Raw genomic sequence first — 18,611 nt, 5'->3', positions numbered from 1 at the left:
ATAATAATTTTAAATTTCAACTTATCATAGAAATATATTATATACAGAGTATCCAAAAAACAAAATTGAAAATAATAAACTAATGGACACACACACACAAAGACAAAAAATTAATAGACCAAGCATTCTTTTCCTTTCTTTTCTTTTTGATTAAAATAGACCTTGCTTTTAATGTTCCTCAATGACCATTGAGCATGAAATCTTATAAAGTTGAAGACTGAAAATAACTTCTATAATATGGCTCCTCTTACATCATTTACTCTTTTGATATTTATATTTTTTTTGACCTTTTGTTTTTTGTTAAGCATATTCAATTCCAATATTTTCCCTTATCTCTCTCGCAACTTCTTTGTTCGTCTTCTCATATGCTCTCTGCTTGTGCTTGTGCTCTCTCTAACTTGGTTCTTACTGTTGATGTTGATCAAATGGAAGAAACACAGTGCTTACTACTCATTCAGCTTTGTCTCCTTGCTTCTCACTTCTTTGTCTTCTTGATAATATGATCTCTTTTTCATCTCAACTTTCTCTCTCCTTGCATGCCTTTTTTGAGTTGTTGTTCTTCTTGCTTGTCCGACTCTCCACATTTTTTCAGCTTCTAGTCGAAATCCTAATTCTAAATGGCTCAACCCAGCCTAACTAGTGAAACGGTTTAAAGCTAAAAGTCGACTCATTCTCTTCACTGATAGACAGCAGAACTAGTTTGATCATTCGGTTTGGTCTTTAAAACACTACTTAATATACTAGAATGGCTAAAGCTTAAGGCGGTGGATAAATTAGAGTTAAGTTGTTGTCCTATATGGATTCAAGTACATAATGTACCTCTGTCTGTGATGGATTTAGATTGAAGGAAGAGTAGGTGAAGTGGTGATGGAAAAATATTTATGGTTTTAGAATTGATTGACATGAGGTTATCTACGGGCGAGAGTAGTTTTGAATTTGAGGAAGCCTTTGCCAATTGGCTTTTGGCTTTCGAAACCTAATAAGGATAAATCATAGATTTATGAGAGGTTACAAAATTATTGTTATAGATGTGGACGAATTGGCCATGATCCTTAGGGATGTAGATTAGAGAGGCTCATGTTGGTTGTGAATCCTGGCAAGCCAAGGTATGAACCATAGTTATCAGTGAATTCTGTGAGATTTTGGGAAGAGGCAATAGTTGTGGAGAAGGATGGATGGTAGGAAATTGGTTTCAAAAAGTGTAGGGAGAATGGATGGAGAAAGGAAGGTAGCATGAGAAGTGTATTTTAGAAATTAGTCGTTGATGATGTCAATGACGTGTTTGTGATAGAGTTGGAGAAGAAATTGACAGGAGAAAGGTTAAAGAAGTATAAGGTTAAAAAAGAGAGGGTAATGGAGGATGGGCTAAAGGATGATAAAGTCAATGATATTAAGGTGGCTAAAGGTGTTGAGTCTTGGGTTTATACTGTTGATGTTGGGCTTGGTATGATAAGGCCCAATGGTGTGAAAAATTGTATAGGTTTATTAATAAAGAGAATATTACTTTAGGCTCATATGACAAAGTGGATTGTGTCCAAAAGCTAGACTCGAGCTTAATTAAAAATAATGAGGATTATGCCCTTATTCCAGTTGTGAAGTAGAAGATATGTGAGGTTGAAGAGGATCTTGGGCATATGAAACTTAAGTGTGATGCTTGTGATGTGCTTGGTCCTTTAAGCAGCGGAGGATAACTGTCAAGCAATTAAGCCATAAAGCTATAGTAATAATTTATACCGAGATTGAGGGATATTAAAGATGTTATGCTAAGGTCTGATAGCAGGGCAAAAGAAGATTAATTTTGAAATTGGAAATGGATTGGGTAGGGGAAGAAAGAAGAGAAATGCAAGCATGGTTTCTAGAATTAATATTAATTCTAAAGGTGCATGGCTGGCCTCTATCAGCCACCAAGGAGCCATGAAGCTTATTGCATGGAATTGTCAAGGCTTGAAAAGAGCCTTTATAGTTAAAAAAACTAAGAGAGGAGTGTAAGTTGAATTATCCCTTAGTTGTGTTCTTAATGGAAACAAGGATGGGTAGAAGTGGTTTAGAGAAATTGAGAAGGAAGTGTAGATTGGATAAGGAATTCTATGTTGATCTTGTTAGCAGTAGGGGTGGTTTGGCGCTATAGTGGAAGGAAGACGTTGTGATCAATGTATGGTGTAGCTCAAGGAATTTAATTCATGTGAGTATGAATTTTGATTTGAAATAGGTATCATGTTATGTTATCTTTATATATGGGGCCTCATAAATTGAAGATAAATTGTTGGTGTGGAATAAGATGAGGAGCATTTTTGTTGGAGCTATAGGATCTTGGCTATGTCTTAGAAATTTCAATGGCATTTTGTAAAGTTCTAAAAAGCTTGGCATGCGTCTTATGAATTTGAGCAAAGTCTTGAGTTTTTAAAGTATGCTTCTAGATTATGGGTTGATTGATTTAAGGTTTAGAGGGGAGCTTTTTACATTGTGTAATGGAAGGTTAGGGGATGGCCATGTGAAAAAAAGATTGGTAGGGCAGTTGGAAATGTGGAATTTAGGGAATTGTATCCAAATATTGTTGTGACACATGTGACACATATTGAACTAATGGGTTTAGACCACCATTTTCTTGTGGTTGACTATGAGTATAAGTTGATTAAGGGTTAAAGATCTTTTCACTTTGAGGCAAATTGGATTAAGGATGAGAATTATTTGTAGATTGTGAGGAGAGACTGGAATGTTGATGTGGACTAGTATGAGAATAAGGTGATGGAGGTTGTGTGGAGTTTGGAAAATTGAAAGAAGGTTTTATCTAATTGGACAAAGGAGGTTTTTCCTAATGCTTGGAAAACTATAGAAAAGTTGACTACTCAACTAGAGGCTTATCATAGAGGTTTATGGACTTTTGATAATTTGACCCAAGCTTAAGAATTGGTTAAAAAGATTGAGGAGGCATAGGGAAGGGATGAAAAATATTAGTGGCAGAGATCTAAAATGTGGTGGCTAGGGGATGGTGATGGGAACACAAGTTTTTTCACACAATGTGTTATAGAGAAGAATGAGGAATAGAGTTTTAAAATTAAGAAATAAGGATGGTGTTTAGCTAAATGACGTGCATCAGATTAATGGTGCATTTGCTAAGTTTTATAATTCCTTGTTTACTTCTGAAGGTTATGTGGGCATTGAGGATGTGTTGAAATTTATTGATTATAGTGTAATTACTAAAGAGAATCAAATGTTACAAGGTGAGGTCTCTATTGTAGAAATTAGGTGGTAGCCTTCTAGTTTGGTGCAAACAAAGCGCCTAGACTAGATGGAAGTTCTAGAGCTTTTTATTAGTATGCCTGGAGAGAGGTAAGTCCTAATGTGATTAAAATGGTGTAATATTTTTTTTTTAGAATCTAATGAGTTTGAGAGATATTAATAATACCAATGTGATATTGATACCTAAGGTTGATAATGCTGTTAATATGGGTTAGCTTTGGCCAATTGATCTTTGCAATTTCAATGATAAGACTATTTCAAAGGTTTTGGCAAATAGATTAAAAAACATTTTGCCTAGAATTATTTTTGAATATTGGAGAGCCTTTGTGCCTGGGATATTGATTTAGGATAATATAGTAATTGCTCATAAAACTTTCATTATTCAAAAAATAAAAAAGAAAGGTAATAAGGTGGAGATGGCTGTGAACGTGGATCGTAATAAAGCCTATGATAGGCTTGAGTGGAATTTCATTGACGCTATAATGAGGAAGTTGGGTTTTGGTGAAATGTGGATCTCTTGGTCATAGAGTGTGTTCATTTTGTCAAGCTTAATTTGATGATTGGTAGAAAGTCCATTGTTGCACTTGAGACGGGAAGGGGTGTAAGATAAGGAGATCCATTATCTCCTTACCTTTTATTATGGCAGTGGATGTTCTGTTGAGAATAGTATAATTGCATGTGGATTGTGGGAAGTTGAAAGGAATAAAACTTGCTGTAAAGTGTCCAGTGTTGTCTCATTGTCTATTTATAGATGATGCGTTGTTTTTTCTTGATGTAAAGAAGAGAAATTGTAGAGTTTTACAAAAGATTTTTGAGACTTACTGTAAGGCTTCTAATTAAGCTATCAATTTGGATAAGTCTTACATTTTCTTTTCTAGACATGCAAGGAATAAACTGAAAGAGGAGATTTTTGATGTTTTGGGAATTATTGTAACCTATTCCCTTAGGGAGTATTTGGGGGAGGTTGAAGATTGAAGTTTTGGCATTTGTGGAGAGTAAGATGGGTTTCAAGTTGCAAGGATTGAAACAAAGGTTGTTAACCTTTGTAGGAAGGAAAGCGAAAGTGAGAGGCAGTGGCGAGTGCTACACCCATTTTTCCAAAAAGTTTGTGTTGATTTAGATAGCATGATTGCTAATTTTTGGTGAGCCAAAAAAGTAAACCGGGAAAGCAAGATTCATCGAAAGGCTTGGAGGATATTAAAGAAGCCAAGGTGGTACATGATTTAGGATTTTGAATTGTTTAATAAGGCTTTATTAGCTAAAACAACATGAAGATAACTTAAAAACTTAATGAATTGTGAACTTCATGTTTTGTCCAGATCTCCAAAAAATAATAAATAAATAAATAATGATGGAAATAAAAAAGTCTTATGGTTCACAATTTAAACAATTAAAAAATAAAAAATAAAAAAAATCCTCTTGCACTTTATGTTTGGAAGATGTCGTAATCCAACATTAATTTTTGAAAATAATAATCTCCCTTTTATGGTTGTGAAAGATGTAAACCATAATGACGATTTGGAACTAATGATGAAGTTCAATTGAGAATTAATTGGAGATTACGATTTGGTGAGATTGGATCATTGATGGGGAAAATCATTGTTGTGTGTATAAAAGAAGTAGAGGAGGAGGAGGAGGCAAAGGAATTCAAAAAAAGAGGGAGACGGAAAAGGGAAGGTAAAGGAGAGGGCTTAAAGGAAGAGAAGAAAGTTTGTTTAGTAAAGGTAAAGAACTATGTTGTCTTATATCACATCTTCTCACCTTGGACACTTTCTTATGAATCACACGTTCCAGTATTTTGTGAATTCATAAAAAAATATTATCCTCACATTTGAATTTGCTTCTTTCTTTCACTCTTTTCCCCCCTCAAAGCCCAGCCTCTAATGTTTCCAAATACCCTAAGAAAAGCTAATGCCCTCATGCTTTTGGCTGCACATGTGATCTTAACGTTAATGGCTGAAGGGTAGAATTAACAATAGTTAGGATGGGTTTATCTTCTTTTACTTTGTTTATTTTATTATTTTGGTCTTTCCTCGTTTTCTATTCCTTTTCTTTTTTCCCGATTTCTATTTGTCCTGTTCTCTCTTCGATTGTGTGCAGTGTGCATATAACTTTTGTTTTGTTTTTTCTCATTTCATTTATTTATTTGTGTTTCTTTTTTTTTTTTCCCTTTCGATTTAACATTTCCTTTTTTAACATATTGCATGTTGATATTCAAATGTCACTTGCTTCTTGATTTTCTTCTTCTTCTTCTTCATTCTTTATTCATTTATTTCCTACCTCCCTTGGTAATACAAGCCTGGCAAATGCTTAATTGTGTTATATAGTGTTCTTATTATCTAAATGCCCTTTCTTTTGGTTGAATGTCACGTATATATAATTCTTACTTTTTTATTTGAAAATTATTTTTATTTCAAAAGGGTTTCAATTTTCCCCCTATGTCCGGCTTTAAACTTTTACCATATGAGTTTTTTTAAATCTTCACAGGTATATAGTCGATTGGTATGCGATATATAGCAATAAGTCATTGTAGGCATACCAATCAATGTATTTAATTTGTACTTAATTTCAAATTCACCTTTTTTTGATTAAAATAAGGAAAATTTTCTTTTATGCTATGTGAGGTTTTGTGTGAGATTTTTAAAATTTTTACAATAACTTCAAGCTAAAATTTTTCTTTCAAGATCTTTTGTCAGATAACAAAGGAAGTCACTTTAAATCTTTAATAAATTAAAAGATACAAAGCCAACCAACAAATTATTTTTAAAATTAACAAATCATTCTCCTAAAAGTCACCAATAAAATGATGTGAAATTTTATTCTCAAATTATGTTAGTTTTGATTCCTTTAAAGGATACATAAGCTCTAGATTTTTTATCCTAAGTTAAGTTCAACTTGTAAATAAATAATTTTTTTGTTTGATTTAATTTTTCTTCTTTTCTTCTTTTTATTGTTTTTGTTTTATTAAGGGTAATCACATTTAAAGTCATATTAATTTTGTTTAGTTAACTTAAGGTAACTGTTCTCATGAATGAGTGTTATGGGTTGCCTAACACATTTCCAATGCACAACCAACTTTTGAACCCTCTTTTAATTATTGTAAACCATTTTTAATAAGGTTTTCAAAATTATTCTCTTAAAATTTTGGTGACAACTCCTACATTTTTTTAATTTCTCCCTCCAAAGAGATAGCTGTTTAGGCACAATAATATGATGACTCTACTGAAAACAGTTGGAGAATCAAGCCCATTTATGTTGATTATTCAAAATGATATATCCTTTTTTTAATTACCTTTTTTTTTATTTTTTTGACCTTTTTCCTTATTTGTATTTGATTGTTTTCTCTTGCTATTTTTGTGCTCATTTATTATAGTAATGGGATTCTTTAATTTTTTTTATCTATTATAATCTTTGATCTAATTAGCAAATAGGATTGGATAGAATCTAAATTAATAGGTTGGTATGCTCTCAATACACATTGAGCACCTACTTTATTTTTCTCACGCATATATTGGCCTTTATATTTGGGTCTGTGAGCACTGAAGGTAAGCGAAAGTTTCCAGCAATTTTCTATGGAGTTTTTGAAACCATTTTTAAATATTAAAGGATAAAATTGCACCACGTGTGAGGGAGGAAAAAGCTCTTTCAACACAAGAAATAATGATGCAGTGATAGATCCAGTTGAACCACGCACACAAACACGAGAGTAAAGAAAGCAATGGCATCGGATTCGATCCCTGCAATTAATGAAGCTATAAGGAATTGCACATCAACTTCACCTCTACACCCAAAAGAGACATCTCCAGCCTGTTGATTCTCTCTTCGTTCCCACTATCTCTCTCTCTCTCCCCGCTTCTCTATGGAATTCATCAAACTTTGTTTCTGCAAATAATGTTTCTCATTTACTCTTTCTCAATCATGTCAAAACCAGAAAAATCCCATGCTGTTGTCGACGACCCTTCTCGCCTTCCAGTAATTCGTACGTTCTGCTTTTCAGCTTTTATACGTATTTTTGCAGTGTATTAATTACTTATACTTAGATTTATTTAAATACTTTTATTAGTAATATTATTGTTATTACTATTTGATTGAATTGGAAGGATTTGTATAGAGCAGGAGTACCTGGAGATGGAAGATGTTTGTTCAGATCAGTGGTATATGGTGCCTGCCTCAGATCTGGCGACCCATCTCCCAGCAACGCCAAGCAAAAACAACTCGCAGATGATCTCAGAAACAAAGTCCCAATATTACCCTTTACTTCTTTCTTATTCAAAAAATAATCTATGTTTTTTTGGCATGTTTCGTCATATGCAGTTTGTTTCTTTAACCTTAATTTTCTGACACATACATGAAGAGTTAATGATGTCATGTTGAACTTAATATTAATGGTTTGTTCAGGTAGTGGATGAATTCATCAAGAGGAGAGCAGACACTGCATGGTACAAATGATTTTTTTTATGGGAATTTTTTTTTTTAGAGAGCGAAATGTCAATGAAGAAATAATCAAATATTGTATTGGATAGGTTTCTTGAGGGTGACTTTGACACCTACACAGGACAAATGCGAAAGTCTCACGTTTGGGCAGGAGAGCCGGAGCTTCTCATGTCCTCTCATGTTTTACAGTAAAATCATTACTTTACCCTTGCAAATTCTTTTGGTTCTTGATTTTCTTAGGCTAGCTTTTATATTACTTCAACCATCTGCAAGTGTAGCGGTAAAACAGATTGAGCCTACACACTAATCTATTTAACCCGTAAGTTTAACAGATTAAATTAAATAAATTAGCTGAGGTAACTCAACTTACAAAATTAAAAATTAAAATGAGTTAGCTCGTGAGCTAGCATATTTTTTAAAAATAATTTTTTATTTTTTAATCATATTATTTTTTATAAATTTATAATAATGATAATACTTCTCAAATATATAATTTATGACTTACAAATATGTTCTTTATATTTGAAAGATAATGTAAATCTTTCTTACAATTTGCAAATGAAATTTTGTTATAGTTTATAAATTGATGATTATTAGTTTCTATAGAAATATTTTGAATATATATTATTTATTAATATTATAAGATCTATTGATTGAAATCAAAATATGAATTAATTAAAAAAATAATATGAGTTTATATTTAAATTTTTTTTCTTAGTGAAAAAGATAACACACTTAGGTGAGGAGATGATTAATTATAAAAATCTAGTAAAATGAATTTACTTAGTTGAATTTTATATTTATTTTATTTATTTACAAGTTCTTTTAATTGTTAATTTACCTTAAAATATGAAATAAAATAAATTATATTATATAAATTTTGAACTGTTTAAAAAAATTTTGGTAAATTTTGCGAGCCAGCTCACGAACTGCCTAACCCACCAGAAAATAAATTGGGTTGGGTTTTTTATCTCATTTTATTTGATAGGCTGGTCCAACTCAATTTGTAAAAATACCAGCCAGCATGGGCTAGCTCACAAGTTGGCTTATAGCTCATTTGTCCAGTACTATGTGTAAATAGAGTCAAAAAATATTAAAATTCATTAATTTGTCTAAAAATTTAATAAGTTTTTAAATTTATCTCAATTAAATATGTATATATTTTAATAACATAATTTTTTTACTTGCATTTAATGGGGTAAAAGAGAAAATTTATAATAAAATTAATAGGATAAACAAATTTTCTTTATACTTTATAAATAAAATTGGATGGAATATGTATAATTGAAAATCATACTCCTTCCGTCATATATATATATATAATTTAGGATATCTTTTTAAACAATAATGAATCACACTTAAAGACATAAAATGCCTTATATATTTTCTAAACATCTTACCTTAAAAAAAATATTTTATATTTTAAACGGAGCAGGGAGTATTGTTCTATTTTGTTCCAAATTAGGCATGCTGTATAATCTTTGAATCAAGTTACTTTTGTAATGAATGAATCAAACCAGGTAGCAAAGTCAAATATAAAGTAATTAATATGGTGAGTGTAATTAATTTAACTGTGTAGGATGCCAATAAGAGTGGTGATGCAAGACAAGAAAAGCGGAGGATTGAAGGTGATAGCAGAATATGGGCAAGAGTATGGGAAGGATTGCCCAATCCAAGTGATGTATCATGGTTATGGTCACTATGATGTGCTCAAGACTCAACCTGCTTCTACATGTACTCACTATACTTCCAACAATATCTGTAAGGACTAACTTTAATTTACAGTATCTTCATCGGTAGGACCCTCACACACACATACATACATATTTGTACTCCTCCGATATTAAATACAATAGCTTATGAACTAAAATTAGTTATTCGTAAAAAAACAAATCTGTGCTTCTTCTTTTTTTTTGTAAAAAAAAAATAATGAATGAATGACATAAGGAACAAATTTTAAAATCTTACATTTACGTTTATGACCAAAACAAATGTTTTAAGGATTCAAGGGCAATTAACTCCTAAACAACAAGCTTAGAAGCATCTAGGATCCTCAACTTGTTTTTCTATAATGTCTCTCAACTTTTAAAAACAATGTAATGCATAACTTTTACCCTTAAAAGTTAACTTTAAATGTTGATTGATTAGAAAATGATAGAAAAAAAATAAAAAATTATAGTGAAGAACCCAAAAATTATAGACAATGATTGAAAAAAATTACAAAAAAAGATTAAAAAAATTTTCTAATCAACTAATAGTTAAACTTAATTTTTCTTAATGATTGTAGTTACATTGTATCATTTTTAAAGTTGAGGGACAACGTTGCACAAAAAAAATGAGTTTAAGGTTTCAAATACTTATGGACCTATAATTTGGATGTTAAATTACTTTTAACCCATTTTTTATGTTTTTTGGGCAGATTTTTAAAATGAGGGAGTACTTTTGCGCGCACGTGCGCGCTCTATTTGTTAAAAAAATGTAATGTATTTTTAATTCAATCTTACTCCGAATAAATTAGTTAACTGTCTTAAAGCTAATATTATAAAAAGTTAATGAACAGGGTTTATTTCGTTATGAATTTAAAATTTTAGGTTTATTTCACAAATTTTAAGAATTTAAGGTCTAAGGCGATTTTTGAGCAAAAGTTCATGATTCTATTTGTTCATTAACCCTTCTATAACTTTTTTTGAAAAAAATCAAGAATCTTAACTAATTTTAATCACATTTTTAATTTGTGCTCTTTAATTAAAAATATTTTATAAATAAGACCAGAAGTAATACATATTAAGCAAATTGGTTCCAATGGTGTATGATTAATTTATTCCAATGCTTGAATGATAGTTGGAAGAATGACAAATAAAGATTTTTAAAAAATATTAATGACTTTTTGTTAAAAATATGGAATGATCGTCCGAAAATGAGAGGAAAGGAGAGGAGAGACGGGCAAGAATAATTGAAGGGTACCACATTTTAATTCAAAATATCAAGACTTAAGTTTACATGTTTTTTTTATCTTATATTAGTTATTAAATCCAACTTTATTTTCTGTAACATTTACTATATCATTTATGTTCATTTTTGAATAACCTAACACATCTTATAACTATAATTTCAGAATTCACAACTCAAATCTCAATATTTAAAAATTGATTCTCTCTCTTTTTTTTAATTATTAAAATTTGATTCTTGAAAGCCTTTATTTTACATTGGTCATTCTCATTCCCCTGTAAGAATATCGATCCAAGCCTTTATTTACAATTCAAACTTGGTTCTTGAAAGCCTTTATTTGAGAGAGGCGAGTCCAATAGTTCATCTATGTGGATCTTACCTTTCTCTCTTTGGACCTAGATTTTCTGTTGTTTTATGCACTTGTATAATAATTATATATTTTTTATTTTATAAGAAACATTATATGAAACAAAAATAACATTCTAACTATGACTTTTACAAAAATGATAATTAACATTAAAAAAAATAAAATTAACTGTTTAACACGATTTTTGGTTAACAAAGTAACAAAAACCAATTTGATTGCTGTTATTGTTATTGTTATTTTCTTTAGGTAATAAAAAAGGCAAGCAAAAGCTTAAAAAAGGGACAAAAACAACTAGTTAATAACTTTTTTTTTTTATTGTTTTTGATTAATTCAGTTCACCATTAAAAGACTGGCTAATAACTTAATAATAATTCATAATTTCGACCAAAAAAAAACGTAATTCATAACTACTTCACACATTTCATTTGTTTTTTCTATATCACAATTGCTTGTAGGTCATGTATAATGTATGCCTGTGATGAAGAAGCAAGTATCTCTTGAGAGGCGCGACTTGAGCTTGTTGGATAAATTACGGATGAAGAAATTTTTTGATTTTCCTTTGGCCTCTAAGAAACTTTTACTTTCCCTTTAAATTAAATATTTCTCTACCTACCTGGGAAGGTGAATTTATATATTGTATGACCAGTTTTGATATCACACACACACATTTTCAAGTACAAGTTAATTACTCCAGAATTATTACTTCATTTTGTATAATACTATCAACTAGACGGCACCACGTTGGCTGCTATTGAAAACTTGAAATGAAAATCACAGAGTGGAGAAAAATCTGTTTCATAAATAAGAAATTAAAACACATTATTGAATAATAACAAAATTAGTATTACAAATTTATTTAAATATATTTTTTGGCATTTTACTGTTTCATTATTTCAACCAAATAGAAAATAGACGTTCCGTCCAAGGAATCTATGAAACCTCTTTGCAAGAACTATTTAAAAAAAACAAAAAAACATTACAAATATTTGCATATAATTGGCCTAAGCAGTTGATGATCTGGAATCCGATTTGGAAAGGCTTCATTTGCTATTTCATTACTCCTGAAGTTAAGAAGGACTATTCTTTCAAGTCACTCCCTGTGATTTTTACGTACAAACTTATATATAATTATATACATAATTTTTATAATTTAAATTATATGATTGAATTTTTCTAAAAAATATTCATAATATAATTTTATTGCAGGGCCTAATTGTAAAATAATTATACATGGCATATATTAGCACAGTTATTAAAAACATAATAAAATATTTTTTTCAAGAAACCGTTTACATTTTGGAAGCTGGTTGATATGTGCGAAACAGCAAGCTATAATTTTATTATATTATTTTGACCTTATTGGACAAGGAAGATATTTAGTTTCATGCCAAGTTAATGATATTTTTTTGTGCATAATAACTTCTAGTATCCCAGCCTACAAACGCTAGGCCAAATTAATCTAGACTAAGATTGAGTTGGCCCATTTTGGGAGAAGCCTCTACTATATTTCCTTGAGGAATTTATCATGCTGGCTACATTTTTAAGACTTAAACTTGAGATCTCTAATTAAGTTAAGGTGATCTTGTATTATTCAATTTAAGCGTTCAGTGGTAAGTTAATAATATTTTTATCTTCTTTGAAAAGAGACACATTTCCTTCCAATTATATTTATAAAATTGAGAAAAAAAATTAATCATATTTATAAGACATGTTATTAACTTTTTATTAAAAACTTTTTCTTTTATCGCTGTTAAATATTAGTGAAAAAAATGTATATTTAGTGAGAATAAAGTAAAAAAAAATTTGTTAAATTTTTCTCAATTTCAGTATAATATTAAAAGTAACTTATAAATAAAAGTAGAGAGAATATATTGTTTAAGTTTAACACTTTAACAAAAGTATTAAAAATTGGGTCAATCTTGATAGTTGAACTAATAAATCATATTTTTTTTCTTATAATTGATTTAATTATAGTTCAACTAAAATTTTGACAGTTAACTATTAAACCAGCGTGACCAGTCTAATAATCCATTTTATTTCAGTACCGTAGGTTTAACAAATCCTTAAACTGAAATTCAAGATTTATGTCATTAATGGTTTCCAAGTAACTAGGATTTTGAACAGGAGAAAATTTACATGATTTTCAAAACCAGACACTCATTTATTTATTCTACTGATTGATATCCTCATCCCCTTTTGAATTTCAATAATAATAATTTTGTGCGCCAAATCAGTCATTAATTCCCGTTAACATTTTTTGTATCCCCAAGATATGAAGTTACCTGAATTACACTATAAAACAAGCTTTCCCTCCTCTCTGCCTTTCTAAAACTTTTAAAAATGGCGATTCTTCTGAACTCTTCCTCAATCCACACATCTCGTTCCTCCTTTGATCGCCAAACAGAGACCTTGCAACGCCTCCTTGATGCCGCTTTAAACGACGATACAGACTCTGCGTTTCAATGCATCGCCAATCCTCTCGTCGACGTCAATTTCATTGGAACGGCGAAACTCAGGTTCAAAACGACGGAGATCGTATTGCACGATGAGTTGCCTCATGAAGTCCGGTTCATGTACGAGGAGTTCAAGACCGACGTTTCTCCTCTGTTTGTCGCTGCTCACAACGGGAATTTGACACTGCTCAGGGAACTACTGGTAGGTAACCACCTCTTTAGCAATTTTCTCAGATAAACTTGAAAGATAAATTTCGGTCTTCGCTTCTGCCATTTTCTTGCGTCTCTGTGTTTTCTGATAAGCTTTTTATTCGCCTTGCGCATATCTTGCATCAACAAATGTAAGTATGTAACACTTAATTTTCCTCCGTAATTTCCAAACTCATTTTAATTTTGCAATGAAGCCTTTGTATTTATAAATTTAAGTTTTGATAATAATTTTTCTCCTGATGTATTGTTACATTTTTTATGTAGTTGGTTAGTGACGGTCCTTATCAATTATTTTAATATATATATATATATATATATATTATTTGTATGTGTGTATATATGTATGTAACTTTTATTGATAAAATTGTTTAAATTTAATTATATAATAAAACAAAAATGTATTCATTATTTTTACCCATACATTACTAAATACGTTGGATAATTGACGTTGACAAATATAAGAAAATGATTATATAACAAAAAATCACAATTCCCAAAAATTCTTATGCATAGGTTCAGTGCCTCAACGTTATTTATACAACATCAAATAAAAATATGTCATCTAGATGGCTGTAAATAGAAATTAATTATGTCATTAATGATAATAAAGAGGGAAAAAAAAAATTAAATAAGCATTCTATTTTAAATATAAAATTATTAAAAATAAAAACACATGAGATTTTATTTGATTAAATCAATGTAATTTCATTGGATGGAAGCATGATAATATGATGCATTGGGTTCACGCAAGAATTTCTTTGCACTTCAATACATCAACTTTAAGTAATTAGCTTAGGTAATGTGATTTTAAATAATAAAATTATAAACATCTCGTTACAAAATTTTTACATTATAAAGATTAAATTAACATTGGGCAGACTTATGAGACACGCATTATGCTATTTTTGAGTCTAAATCTTTTTTCGTTTGATATGGATGTCATGGAATTAGATTAGATGAAAGGGTAGATTGGTTAAAATGGGAGGAAACACGGTTTCCTTGATCAAGTTCTAATATGAAAGACTGTACATGTTCAGTGAAAATGATTTGTCTTGATCTTTTAATATTCAAATGATTTATCTTTTTTTTTTTTAACTAGAAATAAGCGATTGAAATTTTCATTCATTTTGCTTCTCTCATGGTTAATTAGTTTTGAATTTTGATGTTTGAATGGGCCAGAATAAGGGGGCTAAGGTGAACTTAAGATTGTTCCGAGGATATGCGATAACAGCAGCAGTAAGAGAAGGGCATGAAGAAGTAACGAAGCTCCTTATGAATTCAGGAGCGTCACAGCTTGCATGCGAGGAGGCTTTGGTGGAAGCAAGCTGCTTGGGACGTTCCAGATTTTCTGAGCTACTTATGCTCTCCAACATGATTCGTCCTCAGGTTGCTGTTTATGCCCTTGTCTCTGCTTCTTGCAGAGGTTTCGTTGATGTTGTCCATGTGCTCATCAAGGTAACCCCCATTGCTCTTAGCATGGATTATATTACATTCTCTCTTAAATTCAAGGTCTGTAGTGAGAGATACAAGTTTTTTTTTTTTGTGAGTGATATGAATCTCCTCGTTTTAACAAAAATGGCTTGCTTTTGGCCAAACTGAATAAACATATTTTTTTTTTGAGAAATTACAAATAAGGGATTTATTTATAAATAAGTTTCTTGAATTTGTAAAATCATGGCTAAGTTCCTTGGGGTCTAGTTGTAATTTGTCATGGGTATGGGAAGACCACACTATCCCAACTTCAACCCTGTCCACTTGTAAATTATGAAATTTTAGTTGTAATTTATGACTTTTCAAATGTAAATTTGTGAGGACTGGTTATAAATATGAGAAAAGAATGATATTTTTAAGGTTTTTATGTTTACAATTCGTTTTCATGAATATATAAGTGAAAATTCATAAATTACAACTTGACAGGTTTTAAGATGGGTTAGTGTAGTTTTTTCATGCCCAAGAAAAATTATAACTAGGTCCCAAGAGATTTGACTATATTTTTGTACATTCATGAGATTTATTTGTAAATAAATCTTTTATTTGGGACGTATTTGTAATTCCCTCTCTCTCATTTGTTGTTGTATGACATCCGTAGGGTTTGAACTTATTACTAAGTCTCTCAATGCATGTCAGTCCAAACTCAAGCTTTTGTTGAGCTCAAAATAGTGAAACTCTCTTAAATGTGCTTTTTTACACACACGTGAAAGCAAAAAAAAAAAAGAGAAAATTAAGGCTTATTTGGCCAATTATGCTAGTACTATAAAAGAACGGGAAGGGGAATATGCCTATGTTGAGGTCTCTCTCTCTCTATATGTATATTTATGCTTGGTTTTTAAATGACATATCTTGGAATGCTTTCAGCATGGAGTCGATGTCAATGCAGTTAGCAGGACCAAGCTTCAATCCTCAAAGCCATTCCTTCTCGTTAATGTTGATTGCAATGCATTGTTTGCTGCTGTTGTCAGCAGACAGATTAACGTTGTTAAATTACTATTGGAGGTAGGCTTCTCACATCAGCAGACAAATTAACGCTGTCATTTATGTCAAGCTAGCAAACTAGTGTTTTAACTTATAACATATCTCTAAAGTTTACTATAAATAAAATTTACATGAATTTCTTACTAGTGCCAAGATTAGAACATCATTTACAGTAAAATGATTTCTCCAAGTCAATCCGGTTAGTTGCCACAGAACACTTGCTATAATCCACTTCTCTTCCCAAAGAAAGGTTCAAACTTATTATATGGTATAGTATGCTCATTACATAATATATACAGCTGTTTTAGGCCACCTCAACGTATGATTTAACGAGGTATTATCTAATTCTTGACCTCAAAAAACAGGTTGGCGTAAGGACAGACATCATGGTCAAACTAGGGGCATGGTCATGGGACAAGGACACAGGAGAGGAAATTCGTGTGGGTGCAGGACTAGCTGAGGCTTATCCTATAACCTGGTGTGCTGTGGAGTATTATGAATCCACTGGTTCAATATTGCGCATGCTTCTCTCTCACCTCTCCCCCAATAGTTACCACATTGGGAGGACCCTGTTGCACCATGCCATTCTCTGTAACAACGAAAGAGCCGTCACTGTACTCCTAAATTGTAATGCAGATTCTGAAGCGGCAATTCAAACAAACGAAGAAACCTGTGTTCTTCCAATTCACATGGCTGCGAGGCTTGGATTATGCAAAATTCTTAGATCTCTGATTAATACTAATTGTAACTTGAACTCTGTGACAAAATCTGGAGATTCTGCTTTAATGATATGTGCGAGGAATAAGCATGAGGATTGCCTCAGAGTTCTGGCATCAGCAGGTTCTGATATGGGGTTAGTAAATGCATATGGTGATTGTGTTACTTCAATTTCAAGCTCTATTCAGTGGAATGACGTGTTTGAGAAGGCAATTTTGGATGTGATTCGAGGTGGAAGTGTTGTCAATTCCACCAATTCATCGGCATTTTCTGCTTCGATATTTGCAACTCATGCAAATGATATGAAGGCATTAAAGAAGCTCATTGAACACAAGGACATAAACATAGATGAGCAAGATGGTAACGGATTCTCAGCTGCCATGATAGCCGTAGAACAAGGTAACACAGAAGCTTTCAGGTTGCTTCTTTATGCTGGTGCTGATGTTCTAATGCTGAAAAACAAGCATGGCCTCACGGCGCTTAATCTCGCTGAAGCAAACAAAAATAGCGAAGTGTTTCATAAGCTTATGCTTGAATATGCAATAGAGAAGAAATGCAGTTGTTCCACTGATGTAAATCCTCTTCACTGTGCAACGCGTCATAGGAACATAGATTTTGTTCAGAAACTAATAAAAGAAGGATATGACGTCAATTCTTTTGACGACAGTGGATATACACCTTTAATGTTAGCAGCAAGAAGACGACATGGAGCAATGTGTGAGCTTCTGATCTCTCATGGAGCCAAGTGTGATATCCAGAACGAGAGACACGAGACAGCACTTTCACTTGCAAGAGGAAACGGATCAGCAGAAGAAAATGATGCAGAACGAGTCATATTAAACGAGCTAGCTCGAAGATTAGTCTTGTGTGGGGCTCGAGTGAAGAAGCATACAAAGTGTGGTGAAGGGTCATTTCATAGGAAGCTGCTAGTGATGATGGGGGATTCGGGAATATTGAGGTGGGGAAAATCTGACAAGAGGAACGTGATTTGTAGAGAAGCTAAGGTTGGAGGCAGTACGAGGTTTCGATGGAACCGCAGGAACAAGCATGATTTTAATGAACAAGGATTGTTCCATGTGGTTACAACGAACAAGAAGGAGGTGCATTTTGCATGTCAAGGTGGGAATGAGATGGCTGAGTTGTGGGTGAGAGGGATTACATTAGTGACAAGAGAAGCCATTTTTGGCAAAAAGAGCCCGTAATCTGTAGATTTGGGTGTTTTTATTTCTTTCAATGTCCAAAGTCTTGGCCCTCTGAAATTTTAGACATTAGAGGAGACAATAAAGAAAGAACCTTGTCATCTCAAATCTTGTGGGATGTGTTATGTGAAGGATGTGCTAACTCTTCATAATGTGAATATTAGTTATATGATTTAAATCCCTTAAAAATGTGTAAATATTTTGTGTAATGTATACAGTGTTTAGAGTTTTTTCTTTTCTATTATTTAGCATGTATATTCTGATTTCTGCTTGCTTAATAATTGAATATGTTGATTTAATGATTAACTTTTTATACAATTAGCGAGTTTTTCAGGCGCCGCAAATTCAAATTAAAAAAAAAACAACACTTAATAAATAATTGTAAAGAATTGGCAATTGCGTGAATTGATAACTCAATTTGAAATGTGGACAATATTATTTCATTTAGAAAGTTACTTTTCTGATTTTTTTTATAAGTTATTTCTATTACATCAATATAAAAAAATATAATAAATAAACGTATGTAGAATTTTAAATATTCTCTTACCTAACAAATTCAAAAAGTGATAC

At 31.6% G+C, this 18,611-nt stretch overlaps 2 protein-coding genes across 3 annotated transcripts; both read left to right on the top strand.

Moving 5' to 3' along the window:
- The first annotated feature begins 6,916 nt into the window (after positions 1-6,916).
- Positions 6,917-11,667, top strand: LOC129293652 (OVARIAN TUMOR DOMAIN-containing deubiquitinating enzyme 4-like). Its single transcript, XM_054931727.1, has 6 exons — positions 6,917-7,219; positions 7,357-7,478; positions 7,639-7,679; positions 7,764-7,862; positions 9,254-9,435; positions 11,446-11,667. Exons 1-6 carry the CDS (start codon positions 7,132-7,134, stop codon positions 11,454-11,456), a joined length of 543 nt encoding a protein of 180 aa, XP_054787702.1. The 5' UTR covers positions 6,917-7,131; the 3' UTR covers positions 11,457-11,667.
- Positions 11,668-13,242: 1,575 nt separating this feature from the next.
- On the top strand, positions 13,243-18,280 carry LOC129293867 (uncharacterized). Of its 2 annotated transcripts, none has more exons than XM_054931983.1 (4): positions 13,243-13,645; positions 14,833-15,108; positions 16,009-16,146; positions 16,491-18,280. In XM_054931983.1, the coding sequence occupies exons 1-4, from the start codon at positions 13,331-13,333 to the stop codon at positions 18,042-18,044; spliced, it is 2,283 nt and encodes a 760-aa protein (XP_054787958.1). In that variant the 5' UTR covers positions 13,243-13,330; the 3' UTR covers positions 18,045-18,280. The 2 variants fall into 2 exon arrangements, with proteins under 2 accessions (XP_054787958.1, XP_054787959.1); XM_054931984.1 differs by having other exon boundaries at positions 13,538-13,649.
- The last annotated feature ends 331 nt before the right edge of the window (positions 18,281-18,611 follow it).

The sequence above is a fragment of the Prosopis cineraria genome, unplaced genomic scaffold, assembly GCF_029017545.1.
Source record: "Prosopis cineraria cultivar Desert tree isolate PC_DT_omini unplaced genomic scaffold, ASM2901754v1 PC14, whole genome shotgun sequence".
In the NCBI taxonomy this organism is placed as follows: domain Eukaryota; kingdom Viridiplantae; phylum Streptophyta; class Magnoliopsida; order Fabales; family Fabaceae; genus Prosopis; species Prosopis cineraria.
The sequence above is the reverse complement of the archived record's forward strand: the minus strand, read 5'-3'. Positions and strand labels throughout refer to the sequence as shown.

Excerpts from the sequence above, each read along its gene's own strand:
- LOC129293652 (XM_054931727.1), top strand. The coding sequence starts at position 7,132 with ATGTTTCTCATTTACTCTTTCTCAATCATGTCAAAACCAGAAAAATCC. Across the intron at positions 7,220-7,356 it reads TTCTCGCCTTCCAGTAATTC|GAGTACCTGGAGATGGAAGA; the intron begins GTACGTTCTGCT and ends TGTATAGAGCAG. Across the intron at positions 7,863-9,253 it reads ATGTCCTCTCATGTTTTACA|GATGCCAATAAGAGTGGTGA; the intron begins GTAAAATCATTA and ends TTAACTGTGTAG.
- LOC129293867 (XM_054931983.1), top strand. The coding sequence starts at position 13,331 with ATGGCGATTCTTCTGAACTCTTCCTCAATCCACACATCTCGTTCCTCC. Across the intron at positions 13,646-14,832 it reads CACTGCTCAGGGAACTACTG|AATAAGGGGGCTAAGGTGAA; the intron begins GTAGGTAACCAC and ends TGAATGGGCCAG. Across the intron at positions 15,109-16,008 it reads TTGTCCATGTGCTCATCAAG|CATGGAGTCGATGTCAATGC; the intron begins GTAACCCCCATT and ends GAATGCTTTCAG.